Here is a 24,339-nt window from a genome sequence, read left to right as displayed (position 1 = left end):
TGTGTGTCTCTCATGAATAAATAAATAAAATCTTTGTTAAAAATAAATAAACAGGGCAGCCCAGGTGGCTCAGCGATTTAGCCCCACCTTCAGCCCAGGGCGTGACCCCGGGGTCCCAGGATAGAGTCCCACATCGGGCTCCCTGCATGAAGCCTGCTTCTCCCTCTGCCTGGGTCTCTGCCTCTCTCTCTCTCTCTCTCTCTCTCTCTCTCTGTGACTATCATAAAAAAATAAAAATTAAATAAATAAATAAATAAATAAATAAATAAATAAATAAAACAGAAAGAAAGAAGAAAAGGAAGAAAGAAAAGAAAGGAAGGAAGGAAGAAGAAAAAGAAAGAAAAGAAGGAAAGAAAAAGAAAAAGGAAGGGAAGAAAGAAAAGAAAGAAAGAAGAAAGAAAGAAAGAAAGAAAGAAAGAAAGAAAGAAAGAAAGAAAGAAAGAAAGAAAGAGAAAGAAAGAAAAGCAAGCAGCGTGTCACTGGCCCTGAGAGGCGAAGCACAGGTGGCCTGGAGCCTTTGGGGACCCACGACAGCATCTGTCCCGGACTCGCCCAGCACTGAGGCTCCCGGAGGAGCACGGACCCCCAGGGATCTTGGGGTGACCTGGAGGCCCCATGACAGGAGCAGCAGGAGCAGCAGGCACAGCATCGCTCTTTGCGGGGGAGGCCCCCGCGCCCCGGGCGGGCCACGGTCCCCCCACAGAGGATGAGGGCCCACGGAGGGGGCGCGGGCACCTGGGGCCCTGTTCCCACAGATGCGGGGTACCCCAGGCCGGGTGGCTCCAGTGTTGCTGCGAGTAGAGGGGATGCCTGTTTGAGCCCCTGGCTGGAAGTGCTAAGGGGCTGCCTCCTTCTTCGCAAGGGTGGTTAATTTTTTTTTATTTTATTTTAAGATTTTCTGTATTTATTCATGAGAGACCCAGAGAGAGCGAGAGAGGCAGAGGGAGCAGCAGGCTCCATGCAGGGAGCCAGATGGAGGAGTCAATCCTGGGACCTCAGAGTCACACCCTGGGCCCAAGGCAGGAGCTAAATCACTGAGCCCCCTGGGCTGCCCTTTTTTTTTTTTTTTTTTTAAGATTTTCTGTATTAAAAAAAAAAAAAAGATTTTCTGTATTTATTCATGAGAGACCCAGAGAGAGAGGCAGAGACCCAGGCAGAGGGAGAGGCAGGCTTCCTGCAGGGAGCCCGACTTGGGACTCGAACCCGGGACCTGGGGTCATGGCCTGGGCCCAAGGCAGACCCTCCACCGCTGAGCCCCCCAGTCTCCCCACCTAGATGGTCATTATTACAAGTGGTCCCTTCCCCCCAACACTGAGAATCATGCTCTGCTTCACCACGTGGAGTGCGCTTCCTTGGAAGCAGCTGAAAACCATGACTCCAATCAGTCAGGAACCCTGCTCACAAATGCAAATTTAAGTTTATTTATTATTATTATCATAATTTTCAGTAATCTCTCTCCCCGTCGTGGGGCTCCAACTCACGACCCTGAGAGCAAGAGTCCCAAGCTCTTCTGAGCAGCCGGCCAGGGGCTTCCGAATGTAAATTTCATCACGAGAGAAGCGCAGGGTCCCTTGCAGCCCCCCGGCCCAGGACGCTGCGGCGCTCAGCGGGCTGGGGACCCCAGTCCCCTCATCCTGCGGAACAAACCAAGGCCCAGCGGGGCTGACCGAGGCCACCTGCTGCCTGGGCCGCGCAGGCCCCTCGCCCCTGAGCCTGGAGAGGCTGACCCGGGCCCCCCGGTGAATGTTCCAGAGCCCCCGGGGCAGAGCCGGGCAGCGGGGAGCCCCGAGTCACTGGATCAGCCGAGGGCCCCCGCGGACACTTGCAGGCGAAGGACCTCGGCTGGCCGCAGGCGCCGGGGCTGCGGGAGGGGAGGAGCGGGGAGCCCCGCCTCGGCTGCGCTCCCAGGCCCGGAGGCCTGCAGGCTGCGGCCAGCGGTGGCCATCGGCCCTTTGGGTTCCCATCCCAGTTTGCTCACAAGTGCCCTTTATTTCCCATCAGGCACGTTTCTCCTGAGTTAAATGAGGGGTGGAGGGCAGCCCGGGGGCTCAGCGGTTGAGCACCTGCCTCAGGCCCAGGGCTGAACCTAGAGACTGGGGATCCAGTCCGGCATCGGGCTCCCTGCGTCGGGCCTGCTTCTCCCTGTGCCTGTGTCTCTGCCTCTCTCTGTGTCTCTCATGAATAAATACAGAAAATCTTTAAAACAAATAAATAAAATAAATGAAGGGTGCAGACGACAGAGCCCTGCAGCTTCTCTCTATTACAGGACAGCCCAGTGGGTCCAACTTTCCGGAATAGATGGAACATTAACTCCAGCATTACTTTGACCAGTTATAAATATTGAAGACATATGTTTGCAGTTCAGATTCTTCCTAAAAGGACGCAAGGACTTTGAAGCTTTAGTCCGCAGCTCCCAAATCTTTCTTTAAAAAAAATTTTTTTTTTTCTTATTTATTCATAGAGAGGCAGAGACACAGGCAGAGGGAGAAGCAGGCTCCATGCAGGGAGCCCGATGTGGGACTTGATCCTGGGTCTCCAGGATCACACCCTGGGCTGCAGGCAGCGCTAAACCGCTGAGCCACCAGGGCTGCCCTCCCAAATCTTTCATGAGAAGCGATGGAAAATGTGTTTGGGCTTGGGGGTGGGGGGGTGCTGGAAGGAGGATGGTGGGGGTGCTCGGGTGCAGGGCACGCCGGGGAAAGCTGGGGCTTCTACTAGCTTCCAGGCGTGGGCACATACGGGTTCCGTGTCCCCACTGTAATGTCACAGCACTTGCCACACTGTGAGCATTGCTTCTCATACCCGTTCCTCCCACTGAGGGCTGAGCCTGAGTCTCAACAAGCCCTCGGGTGAAGGAGGCACTAGCATTTTCTGCATGGATTTAAGAATGTGCACAAGCAGGTTAGCTGCATAACGTTGAAGGACACAACCAGTGGAATTTGCTACCTTTTGCAAGATTGAAATCATGGCAGGTCCAGAAACTGATGCCCAATTCCATTTCACTGGCATCAAAAAATATTTCAACTCTTATACTCTCACAGGTAGAATGAATTGTCTATTGGCCACATATGGAGGCATTGCTTTGATGATTTTATACTTCAAATTAAGGTCTAAAGAAACACCAGTTGTGAGAGCAACATAAATGGACTTTAACTTGGACCTCATCTGTTAAGTTCCCATGCTTGGAGAAGCTAATGTCAACTCATCATGTGATACTCAATTTGTACAATAAATTATGAACCTGGGGGGAAAAAAAGAATGTGCACAAGCATGAGAAATAAGTCTCCGCAAATTAGTTGAGTTTGACTCTCAAGGCTCTGGCTTCCAGGTCACCTTTGTTTTTGTTATTGTTACTGTTTTAAGATTTTATTTATTCATGAGACACACAGAGAGAGGCAGAGACACAGGCAGAGGGAGAAGCAGGCTCCATGCAGGAACCGAATGCAGGACTCGATCCCGGGACCCCAGGATCACGCCCTGGGTGGAAGGTGACGCTCAACCGCTGAGCCAGCGACGCTCAACCGCTGAGCCACCCGGGCACCCCAAGATAAAACTACTTTATTTTATTATTTTTATTTTTTTAATAAATTTTTTTTATTTTTATTTATTTATGATAGTCACAGAGGGGGGGGGGCAGAGACACAGGCAGAGGGAGAAGCAGGCTCCATGCACTGGGAGCCCGATGTGGGATTCGATCCCGGGTCTCCAGGATCGCACCCTGGGCCAAAGGCAGGCGCCAAACCGCTGCGCCACCCAGGGATCCCGATAAAACTACTTTAATGGGTAAAGTTATCTCATGCTCAGGTGCCTTCAGTCCTTCATAACATAATGGACTCCATTCCTAGACCAGTACTGTGAGGATTCTGTTTGCCGGTAAACAGAGTTGCAGAATTTCTCCTGTATGTGCTGTAAATGTGGCTGGAAAAGCTCTGTTAAAGATGTTTATCCTGGAAAATGGCTTGGAAGTTCCTAAAAAAATTAAACAATTACCACATGACCCAGCAATTCTATTCCTAGGACTGGAACCAACCCAATGTCTATCAACCCACAAGTGGATAAACACAAGGTGGCCCTTCCAGGCAAGGGAATATTAGTCAACAATAAAGAAAGAATGGAATTCTGATATGTGCTACCACCTGCGGGGTGAAAGAAGCCAGACACAAAAGGCCGTAGATTGTAGGATTCCGTTTATAGGAAATGTCCGGGGGTGGGGGTGGGGGGGAGAATGTCCAGAGAAGGCAAATCCATAGAAAATAGATTTGTGGTTGGCAGGGGCTAGAGGAAGAAGGAAATGGGGAGGGACTGCTAACAGGTAAGGGATTTGTTCCTGGGGCGATGGAATGTTCTGGAATTTGATCGTGGTTACACAACATGATGAATATACTGAAAAAGACTGAAATTTACTCTTCAACCTGGTGAATTGTACATTATGTGACTTTTTACCTCAATTGAAACGTTATATATATATATATATATAATATACATATTATATATATTATATATACTTTTATACATATATTTTATATATATTATATATAATATGTAAATATATATACATATATACATATATTGAATGTATATATATATACAATGTTTCTCAATTGAAACATTGTATATATAACATACATATTATATATATATATTTCTAGTAGCCTAATCTGTCTCTGTGGAATACATTCACCAACATATCATGTTTAGGTTTCAGCGAAGGCCAAGACAGGCCGGGTTTAAGTTGCCCCACACACTGCTGTGAACCAGTGAGCCTTGGGGGATCCCAGTGTGGCCCAGCGGTTTAGTGTCGCCTTCAGCCCAGGGCCTGATCCTGGAGTCCCAGGTTCAAGTCCCGCATCGGGCTCCCTGCACGGAGCCTGCTTCTCCCTCTGCCTGGGTCTCTGCCTCTCTCTCTCTCTCTGTGTCTCTCATGAATAAATAAATAAAATATTTAAAAAAAAGAAAAGAAAAGAAAAGAATCGGTGGGCCTCACACAGACAGGTTCGGTACCCGGGGTCCCAGCCGCCTTTGGCTGGGGGCCGTCGCGCTCCGGGCGCCTGAGCTGACCAGGAACCGTGGCCCTCTCTTCCAGGGGGCAGATACGTCTGTCACTCTCGCTGCCGAGACCTGGTGCACCTGGACTGTGCGCAGAGTGGGGAGCTGCCGAGCTGCGGGGCAGCCCGCGAAGTGAGACCGTCCAGCCGCAAGGACCCCCAGGTAGGCTCTGCGGGTGTCGCTCTGGGTGGGCCAGGCCCGGGCCCAGCTCAGGCCTCCTCACCCCTGGGCTTGCCGGGCGGCCGCACGGCCCCGGCCCCAGCCCGCGGCCACACTCTCCTCCTCCTCCTTTCCTCGGGGCCCAGCCAGCAGGAGCTTGGCTGCGTGGCCTGGGATTTTAGAAGTAACAGGGTAGAATGTTCTGAGAGTTCTTCCAACAGATTGGGGATAAGATCTGAGGCTCCGGGTGCACAGCTGCTCGTCCACGTCCTCTGAATGTGCTCCTGCTGCCAGGCGCACTCACTGCCATGAGCATGGGACAGCAATGCGAACGTGCGTGTGTGCGTGTGCATGTGTATGCGTGTGTGTGCACGCGCGTGTGTGTGTGTGGGGGGGGGGCGGATCTCTCATCAAGAGGCTCAGCAGGGAGGCCCTGCCGGGGCAACCCCAGTTGTTCCATTAAAGCAAGGACCTTGGGGCTCCTGGGGGCTCAGGGGTTGAGCATCTGCCTTTGGCTCAGGTCATGACCCTGGGGTCCTGGGATTGAGTCCCGCATCAGGCTCCCTGCATGGAGCCTGCTTCTCCCTCTGCCTGTGTCTCTGCCTCTGTCTGTATGTCTCTCATGAATAAATAAATAAAAATATATATATATATATATAAAAAAAAACAAAGCAAGGACCTCTAGCGAGGAGGTCGTGATCTGCTTCCCAGCAGATCCTCTGCACTGTCCTCCCTGCCTCGCTGAGATTCTCCAAGGGTGGGGGGGCGACAGGCCCTGACACCGGTTTCCCTGAAACCTGGACTATTTCTAGCATCTTCTCTCCTGACACATGGAGGGTTTTCTTTGAAAGGCGGGGTATATTTGTTAGTCCATCTGTTTGTCTTGCCATAAGGTTGAGGACGCTTGCATTGGATGATGTTTGCTGCCGCCCCCCCCCCCCCCCAGTTTCTGGAAGCTCGCTGCTGGCCCTGAACAGGATTACAAGAATTAGGCGGCACCCCTCCAGCTTTCCTACATGAGCAGCGCTGTTGTTCAATTTGGGGCCACTAAGGCTGACTCCCCATGGGCCCCCGACCGGCGCTGAGTACAAAAGACCAGAACCAAGGTCTGGCTGCTGGTTTCCACCTAACAGACTCGTGATCAGAACAGTTAAGAGCTGTTGGGAGGACTTGGCTCAGCGTGTGCTGCTCCCATCTGCTGAATTCCCGTTCGGCTTAATTATACGTGGCAGGAGCACAGGGCACGAGTGGGGAATCTGGAGGGGCCACGACTGGCACACCGACGGCTTCATTATGGGCAGTGACCCATGTGAACTTTACCACTGGAGCCGACTGGGGTTCCTGTAAAACTAACCCCACAATGTGCCTTCACCTCAGGAGGAAGAGCTTGGGTTAGGGATGCACTTTGCAATTTAATAGGAAGACTTTGGAGTCAAGTCATCCTATTATTATGTATTCTGTATGTATGTATTATGTATGTATGTAAAATAGTATTATGTTAATACTATTTTAAGAAAGTATTAACATGAAAAAAAAAAAGGAAACAAAGAGGGTGCAGAGAGGCTAATAGCGGTGTGATGAGGAGCTCTGGGGAGGATGAACAGAAGCTTGTTGGCCTCGAAAAAACTTTCTGAGTTCAAGTGCAAGCTTTCAACAAATGCTTTAGGAAGTTGCTGAGAAGGTACCTGCACTTCCAGGGCTTAAACACTTCACATTCCTTCCTAGTATAGAGTCTTTTTCTTGTATGGATTTTTTTTTTTTTTAAATAACGCCGAGCTGTCTCTAAAAGCTTTAGAAAATGATAATTTGATACTTATTTTAGTTCAGTCATTTTGAGATTGTAGAATGTTAAGCTGTAGCAGTTGACATTTGGGGGAGTCCCAGATTTGGTTTTGCAGGATGGAGCCACACAGAACATGGTGACAACAGCCTTCCCAACAGGCTGCGTATAAAATCCCTCTGTGTCACAGTAGGAATAGGGAAATAGGGAATGCCACGCTAGCAGGTCATTTCCTGTATGTACATCTCGGGGATAATGATCCGTGCCTGTCCAGGGTGATGAGAATCATCTTAGAGCTTGAATATTTGTTTTTCCATGAGGCATACCCCAAGACGTGGCGCGTGGTCTCAATGGTCCACCTAATCAAGCTCCTCTGGTGAATTGGGATGTGATACTTAGATTTTTCCCCTACTGGCTTTACACGTACAAAATGATAAATGCAATCGTTCCAAAGTCATTCACAGGATTCTGAGTGTTGGCAATGTCTGCAGCCTCAGGAGGTGTGTGTCAGCCAATTGTGTGACAAGATCTCTCGGTCTAACCATAATCCCCAAGAGGTTCGTGTTGGCCACTGATAGTTGGAGAGACTTCAGGATGGTTTCAGTTCAGGGAAGACCCTGGAAAAGAATGATTCGAGCCGAATCTCCTAGAAGCCATAGAATTTGGCCAAAGAGGCAAGAAAAGAATTTGCCCTTATTTTCCTGCGGCCTTCTGATACGGTGAGGACCTTGAAAGATTATTGAAAAGCACTTTTCAACTCTAAACCATATTTTAAAACCTATGTAGTTACTTGTCAACCTCAGATTTTGATGAAGCCTTGTGTTCAGTTTTTACATGAAAGACTTTGCAAATTGCTTTTATATTCCATATTTTATATTTTTATTTTTTTATTTTTTTAATTTTTATTTATTTTATTTTATTTTATTTTTATTCCATATTTATTCCATATTTATATTCCATATTTTATATTCCATGAAGACTTTGCAGATTGCTTTTATATTCCATATAGTTGGGATGCTGGGGTGGCTTAGTGGTTAAGCGACTGCCTTCGGCCCAGGCCCTGATCCTGGAGACCCGGGATCGAGTCCCACATCGGGCTCTCTGCATGGAGCCTGCTTCTCCCTCCTCCTGTGTCTCTGCCTCTCTCGCTCTCTCTCTGTGTCTCATGAATAAATAAATAAAATCTTTTTTTAAATTTTTATTTATTTATTTATTTATTTATTTATTTATTTATTTATGATAGTAATATCATACCTGGGCTGCCCTAAAAACTCTTTTTTTTAAAGGCTTAGTCCCTTAAGATTTGGTTAATGAGGTGGGGAAATGACTGAGTGGTTGGGTCTATTCTAATTTTTCAAAATTGTGATTAGTAAAGCTAGGACTTGGGCAGCCCGGGTGGCTTAGCCGTTTAGCGCCATCTTCAGTCCAGGACGTGACCTGGGGTCCCAGGATCGAGTCCTGCATCAGGCTCCCTGCATGGAGCCTGCTTCTCCCTCTGCCTGTGTCTCTGCCTCTCTCTCTCTCTCTCTCTCTCTGTGTGTGTGTGTGTGTCTCTCATGAATAAATAAACAAAAAATCTTAAAAAAAAAAAAAAAGGTAAAGCTAGGACTCAGAAAAAGTGGTGATTTTGTGCTCAGTCTGGTGTTTCTCAAAGAGAGAAAGACCCTTTATGCAGAGGGTATGGGGTTCACCATCAATTGTCCTTAATTTTCAGAGAGCAGGTCTTCTTCCGAAGTAGGGAAGGAAATGGCAGGTCTGAGAGAGCCAGCAGCAAAGAAGGTACAAAGCCCACCACCGCCTGTGTTTCTGATTGAGCAAGGGTGGGGATTTAAGGATGAAGGGTGTTGAGAGAGATACAGGGGAGTAGAAAAGCAGCCCCAATTATTAAAATCCCTGAGGGGCTTTACTAGCTGTAAGGAGAAGTTGTCTGTTCCTCATTTACCTCTATATCCCACAGGCCACAAAGTCATTTTTTTTTTAAAGATTTTATTTATTTATTCATGAGAGACACACACAGAGAGAGGCAGAGACACAGGCGGAGGGAGAAGCAGGCTCCATGCAGGGAGCCCGACATGGGACTCTATCCCAGGTCTCCAGGATCAGGCCCTGGGCCGAAAGCAGGCACCAAACCGCTGAGCCACCCAGGGATTCCCCCCACAAGGTCATTCTTAAGTTGTCGTGTGTTTGTTTCCTTGGTTTAGCACTTGACATACCCAGATTTTTAATTTCTCCCCATAGAGCAGCAATTAATAGCTTTGACCCTATGAAATTGCCACCTTCATGGGTCACAAGTGGCTGACCAGCAGCTAATTTCTCGGGGCTCAAACTCAAATGTACGGAACTCCTCTTCATCACTATCGTTAATGGTAAAGTTCGGTGCTGGGAACCCGGGTAGCGTGGCTTCAGCCCCGCTCCTCTTGGGGGGTGCACACTGGTGGTCGGCGCCCGCCCCCCCCCCGCCCCCCCCCTCCGCCTGCTCTGCGGGCCACGGAGAGGGAGAGCGGCTATGCCAGCAGAGGGTGCTCTAGCATCAAGTGTTGTGTGTTTGCAGGGTTGCCACATTCCAATGGAAAACACTAAATATAGGATCACTGCTAGCATTTAATGTGCATTTATGGACAGAGCTAAGGTGTAGGGGGGCGCCTGGGGGGCTCAGTGCTTGAGCGTCCCGCTTTGGCTCACGTCATGACCCCAGGGTCCCGGGATCAAGTCCCACATGGGGCTCCCTGCATGAAGCCTGCTTCTCCCTCTGCCTGTGTCTCTGCCTCTCTCTGTGTTCTCTCATGAATATATAAATAAAATCTTTTAAAAAAAGAACTAAGGTATAAACATATTGTTGTTTTTATTGTTGACATTGATTAAACTTCCATGTCCTTACCACGCATTACTTCATTCCACACTTACCATAATTCTGTCAGCGAGATACTATTATTTTTATTTTCACAGATGGGAAGGCCAAAGCTTGCAGAGGCTAAATGGTTTTACAAATGAGAAAAATAAAACAGATTTTATCTACAGTCTCAACCCTCTACTAAAGCTTTCTCTCCTTCCCTCCCTCTTTTTTCTCTTTTCCCACTGGCAAGTCAAGGAGATCTAGCCTTGCTTAAAAAGAAGGGGATCCCCGGGTGGCTCAGCAGTTTAGCACCTGCCTTTGGCGCAGGGCGTGATCCTGGAGACCCGGGATCGAGTCCAGCATCGGGCTCCCTACATGGAGCCTGCTTCTCCCTCTGCCTGTGTCTCTGCCTCTCTCTCTCTCTGTGTGTCTCATGAATAAATAAATAAAATTTAAAAAAATAATAAAGCAAAAGAGCTGAAACTTATTCCATTGAGCCTGCAAACTTTCCAGCCCTGCCTGCCCGCTGCTAAAGCAGTATGGCAACCACCCCCCCCCCCCCCCCCGCCATGCCTGGTCCCACACATTTCTCAGGCTCCTGCTTCTATGACTCCTTTCCTCCAAGCTTGCCTGAGATGGCTATTTGTGTTTTTTTTTATTATTATTATTTATTTTTGATAGTCATACAGAGAGAGAGAGAGAGGCAGAGACACAGGCAGAGGGAGAAGCAGGCTCCATGCACCGGGAGCCCGACGTGGGATTCGATCCCGGGTCTCCAGGATCGCGCCCTGGGCCAAAGGCAGGCGCCAAACCGCTGCGCCACCCAGGGATCCCCTGAGATGGCTATTTGATCTTGGTTTCACCCTTATTCACATCCCAAGGGGTGGAGGGCGGACAGGAGGAAAATGTTAGGATTCTCCATAACCCCTCAAAGATGGCGGCTCTATGTATTCCCCAGCGCTTCACAGGTGGTGCACGAACCACCTGCCCACTGTGACCCAGCAGGATCCAAGGCATACCTCTGCCACTGGCTGGCCGGCCTTGGTTAAGTCATTTAACCTCATCCATCACGTTTATGCAACATGGAACTATCTCATTCTTGAGATTTTTGTGGAGATTCAATCAGCACGTAGAAAAGTACAATCCAGGGCCTGCTAGAGAACTATTCAATTACGTTTGGTAACACTCCCATTTTCTTTATTTCTCCCCACAACCTAGAAGGGAGGCGTTCAGCAGAGAACCTGGCTTACGGCAGATGTGTGGAGTGCTGGTGGTTAACAGAAGGGGAAATCTGAGTTCCCAAGAGGCCGAGTGACCTGCCAAAGGTCAGCAGCTAGCATTATAACTACAACATATTTTCAAATTTTTCAGCCTTTGATAGGCGAGACTGAGAGACATTATTTTCAAATAGGTTATCAAAGGCACACAGTGCTGTAGGTCTCTTGTGTAGACCTTACACAAGAGCTAGAGGCCTTCCAGAAAAGGCCTGGTGTTTGGTAGTTGGGGTTCCAACAACACAATCCCACCCTCAGCCCAGATTTCAGGGAGCCTTAAAGTTGATTTCATTTAAATATTGTAATGTGACTCTCCGAACAATTAGCATTTTCTTTACACTGTTGAAAAATATGTGAGAATAAGATATATATATATATATATATATATATATATATATATATATATATGAGAAAATAATTTTGGGGACTGGGGGTCATGTCTAGAAGGGGGAGGGAGAAAGAGAAATAAAGTGTGGTGGGAAAGCCAAGAACTAAGGGAAGAGACTGGAACCTTAGTTTTGTCCTTTTTTTCCAAAATGAGCAACTTGGATTCTACTTTTTGTTTTGTTTTTGTGATTTGAGGGACGCCTGAATGGCTCAGTTGGTCAAGCATGTGACTTTTTTTTTTTTAATTTATCCAGAGAGAGAAGCAGAGACACAGGCAGAGGGAGAAGCAGGCTCCCCATGGGGAGCCCAATGTGGGACTCGATCCCAGAACCCCGGGATCAGCCCTGAGCCGAAGGGAGACCCTCAACCACTGAGCCACCCAGGTGTCCATAAGCATCTGACTCTTGCTTTCAGCTCAGGTCATGATCTCAGGGTCCTGGAACTGAGCCCTGCTTGGGGTCTCTGTGCTCAGTGGGGAGTCCTGTGATTTGAATATTTTCTTTCTACCATTATCCTGCAGATCTTTCCACATGCTCTATTACTTTTTTTTTTTTTTAAGATTTTATTTACTTATTCATGAGAGAAACAGAGAGAGAGGCAAAGACACAGGCAGAGGGAGAAGCAGGCTCCCTGCAGGGAGCCCGACATGGGACTAGATCCCTGGTCTCCAGGATCACACCCTGGGCTGAAGACGGCGCTAAAAAAAACACAGGGCTTTATATTCTCAGTACCAGCTTTTTTTCTTTTTTTTTTTTTTCTCAGTACCAGCTTTAGAGGCCTGCAAGTTGTTACCTTTTTCTTTCTTTCTTTCTTTCTTTTTTTAAGATTTTATTTATTTATTTGACAGAGAGAGAAAGAGCCAGAGAGCACAAGTGGAGTGAGAGGGAGAAGCAGACTCCTTGCTGAGCAGGGAGCCTGATGATATAGGTCTGGATCCCCGAACCCTGAGATTCTGGCCTGAGCCGAAGGCAGATGCTTAACCAGCAGAGCCACTCCAGTGCCCCTACCTTTTTTTTCCCCATAACTCTATTAATAAACTCTTAAAAGGCTGGTTCAATAATTTTTTTAAAGACTTTATTTATTTATTCATGAGAGACACAGAGAGAGAGGGAGAGAGAGGCAGAGGGAGAAGCAGGCTCATCACAGGGAGCCCCACATGGGACTTGATCCCAGGTCTCCAGAATGACGCCCTGAGCTGAAGGCGGCACTCAGCCGCTGAGCCACCTGGGCTGCCCTGGTTATACTAGGTTCAGTCACTAACTGAAGAGAAGAGGTGAAGTCATTTTGTGGAGTACAGCTGAGCAGTAAATAGGAAGCAAACTACCATATGTCTAAGGGCTTCTGGGGTGCAGGGCTACTGCACAGTGGGGTGGGCCAGAGTGCTGTGTGGCCCTGGCCCTCGACAGTATTTGTGAAAATTGTGCTGTTGGTAAAGTACTGATAAGAAATTTGCAATTTTTGCTAAGAATTATAATAAAGTACGTGCTTCAGGGTAATATGATATTTGGGGTCAAGAAACGTTTGATGCTTGAGGTGCCTGGCTGACCCGGTCAGTAGAGCATGCAACTCTTGGTCTCAGGGTCATTAGTTCAAGCCCCACATTTGGTGTAGAGCTTACTTGAGAGAGAAAGAGAGAGAGAGCGAAAGAGAGAAAGAGACAGACAGACAAGACACCTGATGGTCAATCAAGGCCACAGAGGCACTGCATCTCAGAGACAGGATCTTGGGTGTCAGTCACCTGACCTCCTTCCCAGTCAGGCTTACAACCTGAAATAGATGACCATCCGGTCTCCACGTAAACCTTTCCCCTGAAGGGGAGCTTACTAATTCAGGAAGCAGTGTCCAGCGTAGTTAGGGCTATAGATTCCTTGATACTGCGTAGAATATATGTCTCCCTGCAATTTCAGCCAATGGCCCAATCCCTGATCCAAGGAACAAAACTCAACCTCTTCTTCATCTCTGTTCACACGCCTGACCACCTCCCTCTTCTCAGAGTCACTGTTCCTCTTAAAATATAAGGAAAACAGGGGCGCCTGGCTCACTCGGTCAATGGAGCATGAGACTCTTGATCTCGGGGATGTAAGTTTGAGCCCTATGTTGGGTGTAGAAGTTACTTAAAAATAACATCTTAAAAAAATAGATGGATGGAAACAGAATTTAGAGTCAGTGTTGTCAGAATTTCCACCAGAGGAATATGCTGGAAACTCTTCATAAGTGCAGAACTCCAGCAACATGCAACAAGAGACAAGCAGGTTCCAGGAGGGATGGTGACCAAGTGAGTTTTAAGAGGAGTCAGTGAGCTGGCAATTCCTGTGGGACCACCCTTAGGAGATGCCTGGCCCGGCTTCTGGCTCAGTTCAGCCCAAGGGATTCGACAAGTACGTATTCCATCTGCGTCTATGGAGGGCATTGGTGATTTCGACACAGCCCTGTCCTCAAGGAGTCATGACCCGGGGAATGATCTTATCTAAAGTAGCCGGCTCCGTCCCTCTCTATCTGGCACCCTGCTTTACTGTCTTCAGGTGCCTCATTCTAGAAATATTCATTGGATGCCAAACCTGCGATCAGAATAGACAAAAATCCCCGCCTTCGTGGAGCTTACATTCTGGTGGGAGAACACAGGCCGTAAACGATAAATAAAATATATCATTAAGTTACACAGCGTAGTAGCTGCTGATACGTGTTTTGGAAAAGGAAAAGAAGTAGAAAAAGAATAAGGGAATCTGGAGTGCCAGGGGGTGGTGGTTCTCAAAAGCTTTAGTGTGGTCTAGCTAGATGTCACTGCACAGGTGACATCTGGGAAAGACCCGAAGGTGAGGCCTGAGCCCTGCAGGTAACGGGGCAGGAGTGTTCCGGAAGATGGAGCAGCAGGTGCGCAGGCCCAGGCCCGGTGTGCCTGGCCTGTTGGAGCAGAGTGAGTGGGAAGGAGGAAAATAAGGGGAGAGGAATGGGGGATGGCAGGGGGATCTGTGGCCCACTAAACAGATCTTGGCTTTTATTCTGAGTGACATGGAGAACGATCACATGGTTTTGGATAGAAAATGGTATGTTCTAAGTTTTCTTTCCTTTTTTTTTTTTTTAAGATTTAATTATTTATTTGAGGTGGGGAGGGGCAGAGGGAAAGAATCTTAATCAGAATCTCTGCTGAGGGGTCCCTGGGTGGCTCGGTTGGTTAAGTGTCTGCCTTCAGCTCAGGTCATGATCCCAAGGGTCCTGGGATCGAGCCCTGAGTCGGGCTCCCTGATCAGAGGGGAATCTGTTTCTTCCTCTCTGTCTCCTTCTGCCACCCCACCCCTCACTTGTGCTTTCTCTCTATCTCTCACATGAATAAAGGTTTTTTTTTTTAATCTTAAAAAAGTCTCCATTGTAAAGTAGCAGGGAGCCCAACTTAGGGCTCCATCCTTGAGCGGGAGGCAGACACTTAACCGGCTGAGCCACCCAGGTGCCCCTGTGCACAGCTTTTTTATATGCGAATCATGTCTCAATACAGTAGTTTAAAAAAAAATTAAAAGGATAGAAACAAACAACAGAGTTGTTCATTACAGGAGCCAAGGTCTGGCAAGAATGGGTCTGTAATGGTCCCCTCCTTGCTCAGTGGCGGGCTGGGAGCAGCCTATAGGAAGAGCGGCTTCCCTTCCAGAGTTGGGTTGACAGGGGATGTCAGCAGCGTGGCCTGACCCTGACCCTGACCCTAACCCTGACCATGACCCTGACCCTAGCCCTTAAACCTAACCCTGACCCTAATCCTCACCCTAACCCTAACCTGGTCACGCAGGCCCCCGCAGCAGGAGATCTGAAGGGTGCGTTTTCCTGGCCATCACAACCTCCCGCCAGGGCCCCTGGAGGCTACTTACTTCGCTACCGTGTATATGCCTCGTGAGTCACATAAGGAGGCTGGATCTAACCTCAGAGATTATTTCATTTAATGTCTTCATTTTAAAGATGAAGAGAGACAGACTCAGAATTTTTTTTTTTTTTTTTAAGATTTTACTTATTTGGGCACTCTGGTGGCTCAGGGGTTTAGCGTGGCCTTCGGCCCAGGGTGTGATCCTGGAGACCCAGGATCGAGTCCCACATCGGGCTCCCTGTGTGTGTGTGTCTCTGTCTCTCTCTCTGTCTCTCTCAATAAATAAATAAAATCTTTATTTTTTAAAAATCTTATTAATTTATTCATGAGAGAGAGAGAGAGAGAGAGAAACAGAGACACAGGCAGAGGGAGAAGCAGGCTCCATGCAGGGAGCCCGACTCGGGACTCGATCCCGGGTCTCCAGGATTGCACCCTGGGCTGAAGGCGGCACTAAACCGCTGAGCCACCCGGGGTTGCCCAAATAAAATCTTAAAAAAAAAAAAAAAATCAGAGATTTTATTTTATTTTATTTTTAAAGATTTTATTTATTTATTCATGAAAGACACACAGTGAGAGAGAGAGGCAGAGACACAGGCAGAGGCAGAAGCAGGCTCCATGCAGGGAGTCTGATGTGGGACTCCATCCCAGGACTCCAGGATCATGCCCTGGACCTAAGGCAGGCGCTAAACCACTGAGCCACCCAGGGATCCCCTAGATCAGAGATTTTAAATAACTTTCCCAAGGTAGCACATTTCGCCTTCCTGGCCCTGGGATTAGATGGGGGTCCTGGCACCCTGCATAGTGATGAGCAAAACTGCTCCTCGGAGGCAGTGAAGTCCAGGCAGGACCACTCAACAGCCCACTGACACCGCAGCCGGAATTATATGCACGTATGACCCTGCGGAACGCACTCGCATAACCTTGGGAGCACCTCTAACACCAGATGCCCCACGGAGCCTCCCCCATTCCTGCTCCAGGGAGTGCTCTGCATCTTGGTAGCATTTATCTCGCTTATAGAACCTCCTTAGACATCTTGGGGAGGAGGACCATTCTAGAAGATTCTATGATAGTTCAACTTCCCTTTAAAAAAAAAAAAATCTTTATGCCCAACATGTGGCTTAAACTCACCACCCCCCAGATCAAGAGTCCCATGCTCTACGACTGAGCCAGCCAGGTGCATTTTAAGCATATGCAGTAAAAATGAGCACTCTTCAGCCTTCCTGGTATTGCCACGTGAGTGGACGGAAAGCACCTCAGAGGCAAACTCATCCCTTTTTATCCTTTCCCCATACTGTCCCTCCCCACCTCCACCCCCATCCTTCCCTTCTAAAGAAATGACGGATCTCTCTCTTTAGTTCAACAACTGTTCAAACTAAAACATGGGAACCTGCCTCCGTTCTTCTCTCCCTTTCTCGCCACGTCCAACAAGCAGATGTAGTTGGCTCTGTCCCCAAAATACACCAACGTCTGTCCACTCTTCTCCATGTCCACCACGGCCACTCTTGTCCAAGCCACCATCGTCTCCCACTGGTACCACTAGGGCAACCTCCTACCGTGTCTCCTGCTTGTCTTACATGCAGCAGCAGCAGCCAGAGAATGTTCGTAAAATGTAAATCAAAAAAATAAAAAATAAAAAATAAAATCAGATTACATCACACACTTGTTTATTTATTTATTTTTCATCACACACTTTTTTTTTTTAGGATTTTATTTACTTATTCATGAGAGACACAGAGAGAGAGAGAGGCAGAGACACAGGCAGAGGGAGAAGCAGGCTCCCCGCAAGGAGCCCGCCGTGGGACTCGATCTTGAGTCCTGGGATCAAGCCCTGAGCCTAAGGCAGAAGTTCAACGGCTGAGTCACCCAGGTGGCCCACACACTTGTTTAAATTCCTATTGCCCTTTAAATAAAATCTGCATCAGGGCGCCTGGGTGGCTCAGTGGGTTAAGTGTCTGCCTTCCGCTCAGGTCACGATCCCACATCAGGCTCCATGCTCAGCGGGGAGACTTCTTCTCCTTTGCCCTCTCCCTCTGCCCCTCCCCCAACTCATGCTCACTCGCTCGCTCTCAAATAAATAAGTAAAATTTTTAAAAGTAAATTTTATTCATTTATTCATGAGAGACACAGAGACACAGGCAGAGGGAGAAGCAGGCTCCATGCAAGGAGCCCAATGTGGGACTTGATCCCCAGACTCCGAGATCGTGTCCCGAGCTGAAGGCAGGTGCCAAAACACTGAGCCACCCAGGGATCCCCAAGTAAAATATTTTTTTTAAATAAAATAAAATCTACATTCTTTGCCATGCCTACAAGGCCCTTTATGACCTAGCTCCTGCTTACCTTGCTGACCTTGGCTCCTACCGAGGCCCTATTCAATCACCGTGCAACAGCTCTGCTGACTCCTGTTCTGTCCCTTAACTCTAGCAACCCCAGGCCTGAGCTCCTTTGTTGTTCACTCTGCCTGGAATATTCTCCCCAGCGCTTCTCTCAACTGGCTCCCGGATTCAGGTTTCAGTTCAAATGTCACCTTCTCAATGAGGCCCTCCCTGGCCATCCAAACCAAAGTAGCCCCCATCCCACCATTACCTTCTAACATATTGACCCTGTGTTATTTTGTTTGTTTGTTTTTGCATTTATTCTATGCAGAATTTACTCCCGGGCCGTAAGTTTTTGTTTCTTCGGTTTCTTCTGGTATCTTTTTCTTCTGTGCAACCTCCTCTTCTGGTTTAGGAACAATCTGCTCTTTTTCAGTAAGGATCATCTCATTGTGGCAGAGAGAGCTCATGTGTGGCTTAATCCGGCCATGAGCCCTGTAGGTTCTGTGTCACATCTTGGGGGTTTGTTCACCTGGATGTGCTCAGTGGCCAGAGAATCCACATCTAAACCCTTAAGTTCAGCGTTACTCTCCGCATTTTTAAGCATATGCAGTAAAAATGAGCACTCTTCATGGGCCACCGACCCTGTGTCCAGCCCCACTGTTTGGCCTGCGTACACCTACCAACTCCACCACTGTAGCGACGGAATGGCACATGCTGCCTCTGCAAAGTGACATCTTTCAGATACTTGGTGGCTTTTCGGATATGCATACCCTTGATGGCCTGGGCAGTTTCACGTGTGTTCTTAAAGTGAACACGAAGATTTGAACCTCTCGACGTGCATGATTTTGTAGGGTTTTCTGGGTGATCTCCAGAGGTCACCTCAGGCCACTCGGGGGAAGAGAGCCTCTGTTACCTTTCTCATGTCACTTGCCGTCCTCTAACTTTATTTCTTATCTCCCCCATCTAGAATGTCAGTTTCTCTCTCTCTCTCTCTCTCTCTCTCTCTCTCTCCCTTTTTTTTTTTTTTAAGATTTTATTTTTAAGCATTCCCTACACCCAATCTGGGGCTCCAACTAACAACCCCAAGATCAAGAGTCCCATGCTCTACCCACTGAGCCAGCCAGGTGCCCGTAGAATGTCCGTTTCCTCAGAGGAGTGGTGGTATCTGGTGAGTTCAGGGCTGCGTCCCTAACACCCATCTACCCCAGCCTGGCACAGGTTGGGTTCTCAAAAATATGTGTCGAAGGAATGAACAGTACCTTCGATGTACACAGTCCGTGCACAACCGACGTTGTTGCAGATTTTGATCATTGACTTAGATGATCTTGACTTTCAATATACAGCATCCCAAATGCTAGGGTTGTTGTCTCAAACACTGTCAATTGTCACTATAGGGGCAGCTCTGGGTGGCTCTGCGGTTTAACGCCGCCTTCAGCCCAGGGCCTGATCCTGGAGCCCTGGGATCAAGTCCCATGTCGGGCTCCCTGCGTGGGGCCTGCTTCTCCCTCTGCCTGTCTCTCTGTCTCTGTCTCTGTGTGTGTGTGTGTGTCTCTCATGAATAAATAAAATCTTAAAAAAAATTGTCACTATTGTGACATACTCTCAACTGATAGACAATATTTGCTATTTTCTGTTTGACAATGGAATATGTATAATTTCAAAAGAGAATCTTACAAGTGAACATGTGAGGGACCTCTGCCCTCCGATGACTACTATCCTAATTTTATTGGATCGGGGCCTGATAGCTCTTTGTTAGCCTCTAAATTCAGTCAATACCTCCTCTCCCCCATCACATTTACACAAGCTGCATCTCTAACAGGGAAGCAATCATGTTCTTGGAGAAAACAATTAGTTAAGTCTCAACACTTTTACATACACTTTGAAGAACCTCAAAACTAAATTCGACATTCATAAATAATAGAATAAATAATAATAATAATAATAAATAATAGAATAAGGGGAACCTCAACTATCATGTGAGCCAGAAACAAAAGGCTGGTCTATGAGCAGACAAAAATGTACTTCACTTCAAGGTGTGGGTTCGGAGGGTGCTGGGACGACATCTTTTGTACCGATTGCCAGTCCCCGAGGGACTGAAGAGTCTTGCTGATGGAACTCTATCCAGAATAGGAGAGGAGGGAAACTTTTCTAAGAATGCTCACCATCCTAGACATTTCTGCTTTTTTCTCCCAAGGAATGTGAACCATCTTGTTTTACATTTTTTATTCTATCGTTTAATCCATTTGCATGGTACTGTTGCAAAGCACATTTGCAAAACACATTCCAAAGCAGAACTCACTGGAGGGAAAACCACTGGCTTCAAACTCCCGTGCCCAGCTGGGCCCTACACTTGTAGGTATACTAACCAGACCCAGAAGTCCTGAAAGGGTCCGGAAAGGAGATAGAGCCCTAGGTCCCAATGGCTCTGGCATTGTTTTGAGAACTCTGAAACAAATATGAAGTCTCCACACGTTCACAATCAAGAATTTTCCTAGGCAGAGGCCAAGAGGCCGCACGCTGTTGTCAGGAGCCCACAGCCAGGCTGAGATGCAAAGATGGAGCAGGTTTTGCTGCAAACAGAAGGTTGACTTTCTTTTTCTTTTCTTTTTTTAAAGATTTTATTTGTTTATTCATGATAGACACAGAGAGAGAGAGAGAGAGAGAGAGAGAGAGAGGCAGAGACCCAGGCAGAGGGAGAAGCAGGCTCCATGCAGGGACCCGGACGTGGGACTCGATCCTGGGTCTCCAGGATCACACCCTGGGCTGAAGGCAGGCGCTAAACCTCTGAGCCACCTGGGCTGCCCGAAGGTTGACTTTCTAACTGTCCCGCACACACCGCATCCGAAAAATGGAGGTTAGGGCGCGTCTCTGTCCCTGTAGGTCCCCGGGGTTAGGGAATCCAGACTCTGGAAAGGGGAGGCGGTGTTTTCGCTGTTGCCAGGTGGGGACCAAAGGCAAAAAGCAGTTGTTGGAGTGATTAGGGCCAGATTCAGTCCAGCCTCCCTGGCCAGGGCTGACGGGCGGGCCTGTCCCTGGCGCCCCCAGATGCTGCGGCTTGTGGGGCCGACGACTGCCTGGCTCGCTCCTGGCTCCGGCCCAGCCGCAGGGCCCGTGGGGGCTGCACCTGTCGCGCAGATCGATTTCAAAGGAGCCGGAGCCGGAGCCGGAGCCGGAGCCAGAGGCGTGGTGACCGCGGTGATCCCGGGGGACCTGGGTGACAGGATACCCGCACCCAAGGAGCAGGTCGCACCCTGCTTCGTTCGTTCATTCTCTCTCTCTTCTTTCTTTCTTTCTTTTCTTCTTTTTTTTCTTTCTTTCCCTTTCTTTTTTCTTTTCTCTTTCTTTTCTTTCTTTCTTTCTTTCTTTCTTTTTTCTGTCTCTTCTTTCTTTTCTTTCTCTTTCTTTTCTTTTCTTTCCTTTCCTTCTTTTCTTTTCTTTTCTTTCTTTCTCTTTCTTTTCTTTCCTTCTTTTCTTTCTTTCCTTTTTTTTTTAAATTTTTATTTATTTATGATAGTCACACAGAGAGAGAGAGAGGCAGAGACATAGGCAGAGGGAGAAGCAGGCTCCATGCACCAGGAGCCCGACGTGGGACTCAATCCCGGGTCTCCAGGATCGCGCCCTGGGCCAAAGGCAGGCGCCAAACCGCTGTGCCACCCAGGGATCCTCTTTCTTCTTTCTTTCTTTCTTTCTTTCTTTCTTTCTTTCTTTCTTTCTTTCTTTCTTTCCTTTCCTTTCTTTTCTTTCTTTTCTTTTCTTTTCTTTTCTTTCTCTCTCTCTCTCTCTCTCTCTCTCTCTCTCTCTTTCTTTCTGATTTGTTTATTTTAGAGAGATCATGAGCAGGGGGTGAGGGAGAGAGAGAGCATACAGAGAGAGCAGCAGACTCCCCGCAGAGCGGAGAGCCCAAGGTGGGGCTCGATCCCAGGGAAGGCCAACCGTAACCCACTCAGCCCCCCGGGTGCCCCACACCCTGGTTCTCCAGCCTGAACATGTCCGTCACAGGTGCAGCAGCCGCCCTCTGGCTGGAGCAAATACATGCACAAAGAAATGGCAGGAACCCCTCAGCGCTGGCCCCGACCCAGAACTGCCATATACACGTGTGGGACCGCAACTTCTAGAAACCGTGGTCTGAAAGCCCCACAAAGTCGCGCCGATGGAGGCTGGCCTGCAGGCTGGGGCTGGGAAGCCCAGTCCCCGGCTGCACCTGCTGCCAGGCCCGCTGCTCCCAGGCGGGGTGAGGCTGGTGTCTCTAACCCCGTGGGGCCCCAGGAGGCCTTGAAGAGGGCCGCACCTTTCCCTTCCCATCCTGGGGGTGGCTCTCTCTCTCTCTCTCTCTCTCTCTCTGTGTCTGTTATCTTTTAAACTCATGTGTGTCTTAAAATACATATAAAACTTGACATTTTTACCATTTCCTTGTTTTTCTTCCTTGTAGTACAGTGTAGGGCCCTAGGCCTTGGTAAGGATCACTCATCCCTGTTCAAGTTGGGTTGGAGACAATTTTTTTTTAAATTTTTTTTCTTTTTATTTTTTTTTAAGATTTTATTTATTTTTTCATGAGAGACACAGACAGAGAGGCAGATACATAGGCAGAGGGAGAAGCAGACTCCACGCAGGGAGCCTGATGTGGGACTCGATCCTGGGACTCCAGGATCACGCCCTGGGCCAAAGGCGGCACTCAACTGCTGAGCCACCTGGGCTTCCCAATTTTTTTCTTTTTAAAAAGATTTTAGGGCAGTCTGGGTGGCTCAACGGTTGAGCGCCGCCTTCGGCCCAGGGCATGATCCTGGAGTCTTAGGATGCAGTCCCAAGTCGGGCTCCCTGCGTGGAGTCTGCTTCTCCCTCTGCCTGGGTCTCTGCCTCCCTCTCTTTGTGTCTCTCATGAATAAATAAATAAAATATTTTTTTAAAAAAAGATTTTATTATTATTTGAGAGAGAAAAAGTGTTGTGACTTAGGGGAAGAGCAGAAGGAGAGGGACAAGCAGACTCGGGGCTCGCTTGATCTGAGGACCCGGAGATCATGACCTGAGCCAACAACAAGAGTCAGATGCTCCACCAACTGAGTCACCCAGGTGCCCCTTTTTCTTTGTTTTCTTTGCTTTTCTTCTCTTTTCTCTCTTTCCTTCTTGTCTCTTCCTTTCTTTTCCTCTCTTTTCTTTTCTTGTTAAACAGAAGCTCTGTACCTAACATGGGCTTGAACCCATGACCTGAGATCAAGGGTCCGGTGCTCTACCGGCTGAACCAACTGGGTGCGCCCAGAGACATTTTGCACAGCTACTTTTCCTCACCATCACCCCCCCACAACATAGCACAGGGCGGCCATCCTTTCTTCCCCTCTGTTTCCAGAACAGTCTCTGAACTCCACCAGTGAGGAGCTATAGATGGACACTTCTCATCTGTTTGGGGATCTCACTGTACAGAAAATTCCAAAAGGTCTCTCATTTTCATTCACCCCCTACCACAAGCCTTAAGGTGTGATGAGCATTTTCGGAGGTAACTGGCAGGAAGTAGCTAGTCAGTTAGGGGGTCCCAAAGGGGAGCGTGAGGACAGTTGGTGAGGATTAAGTCTCACTTCCAGAGGAGGTTTTGGTTCGGACATGTTCATACCCACTCCAGAGTTCAGTGACCCAGAAACAGCAATGTGGGTGTGGGTGGCAGCTTCCCTCTTGCTTCTCCCCACTTCTCCCCACTTCAGCTTCTACCAAAATTACTCCCCACTTTTTTTTTTAAGATTTTTATTTTTTAAAGCAAGCCCTACACCCAACATGGGGCTTGAACTCACAGCCCCGAGAGCAAGAGTTGCGTGCTCCACGACTGAGCCAGCCCGGCGCCCTACTCCCCACTCTTGGGACGCCCTTCTACAAAAGCCATCCTTCATTGTTGCTAGTGAAGCCTCCAGAGTTCCACCGGGGCATAGCCTTTTGGCACAAATTAGAAAAAGGCTCCTTCTCTGGCATCCACAGCCTCATCCCAGATCCCCAGCTTGCCTGGTGGAGGACAGGCTGGATTTCAGCCTCCACCTTGGACCCCAACCAGGTGCTTTGTGCAGTGCACAACTTGCACACCTGAGGGGCTGGCTGAAGCTCCCCCCCCCAATGTTGCCGTGAGTTATCACCAGTACCTCCTTCCTCCAGATCATCCGTGTCCTCCTAGGGGCCCAGAGGCATAGGCTTGGGACTCTCAAGGGGTCTGGGGGTGGAGGTGACTTGAGTTACACTGCGCCAAATAGAATTCTATGGACTGACCTGAGAACACAAGCATCCCAACGTCAGTGTTCCTGTCCTTCGGGACAGTCTGCCCACTAAACACATGGGAGGACCTGACTACAAGGCATCTGACTTCCTTCTGGTCCTCAGCTTGTGGGTGTCTGTGGCTCACTCTGACTTTGGCCGTGGCTGGCTCAGATTTGATCTTGGCTCTCTCAGACTTGGCCCTGCAAGTTGCACAGACTTTGGAGACTAGAATTCTGGATGTGATATTTTCTTTGAAACTTGAACTCCACACAGAGGATGTATCTTTGTAAATGACTGGCTTAATTAAAAAGTGGCCAGGCACTGATTATACGCCTTCCTCCTCTTGCAGTGCTTATTTTGGTGTCTTCCTACAACTGCTGTTTTGTAGCTGGTGGGTAAGGGGAACAGATGTTTTAGCTTGGCCTTTTCTCCTTGATATTTCTCATCTGGGCATCATAGTAATATCAAGG

The 24,339-nt window shown here is 48.4% G+C and overlaps 1 protein-coding gene and 1 pseudogene across 1 annotated transcript; one reads left to right on the top strand and one right to left on the bottom strand.

Moving 5' to 3' along the window:
- Window positions 1–2,922: 2,922 nt before the first annotated feature.
- LOC121492163 (ATP synthase membrane subunit K, mitochondrial-like) lies at window positions 2,923–3,245 on the top strand. The gene has a single exon (XM_041757494.1). It carries the CDS (start codon window positions 2,966–2,968, stop codon window positions 3,140–3,142), a length of 177 nt encoding a protein of 58 aa, XP_041613428.1. The 5' UTR covers window positions 2,923–2,965; the 3' UTR covers window positions 3,143–3,245.
- An 11,001-nt stretch (window positions 3,246–14,246) lies between these two features.
- On the bottom strand, window positions 14,247–18,952 carry LOC121491788 (annotated as a pseudogene).
- Between the last annotated feature and the right edge of the window lie 5,387 nt (window positions 18,953–24,339).

Source organism: Vulpes lagopus, chromosome 5, assembly GCF_018345385.1.
Source record: "Vulpes lagopus strain Blue_001 chromosome 5, ASM1834538v1, whole genome shotgun sequence".
Classification (NCBI taxonomy): Eukaryota; Metazoa; Chordata; class Mammalia; order Carnivora; family Canidae; genus Vulpes; species Vulpes lagopus.
Note: the sequence above shows the minus strand (reverse complement) of the source record. Positions and strands in the feature narration are given on the sequence as shown.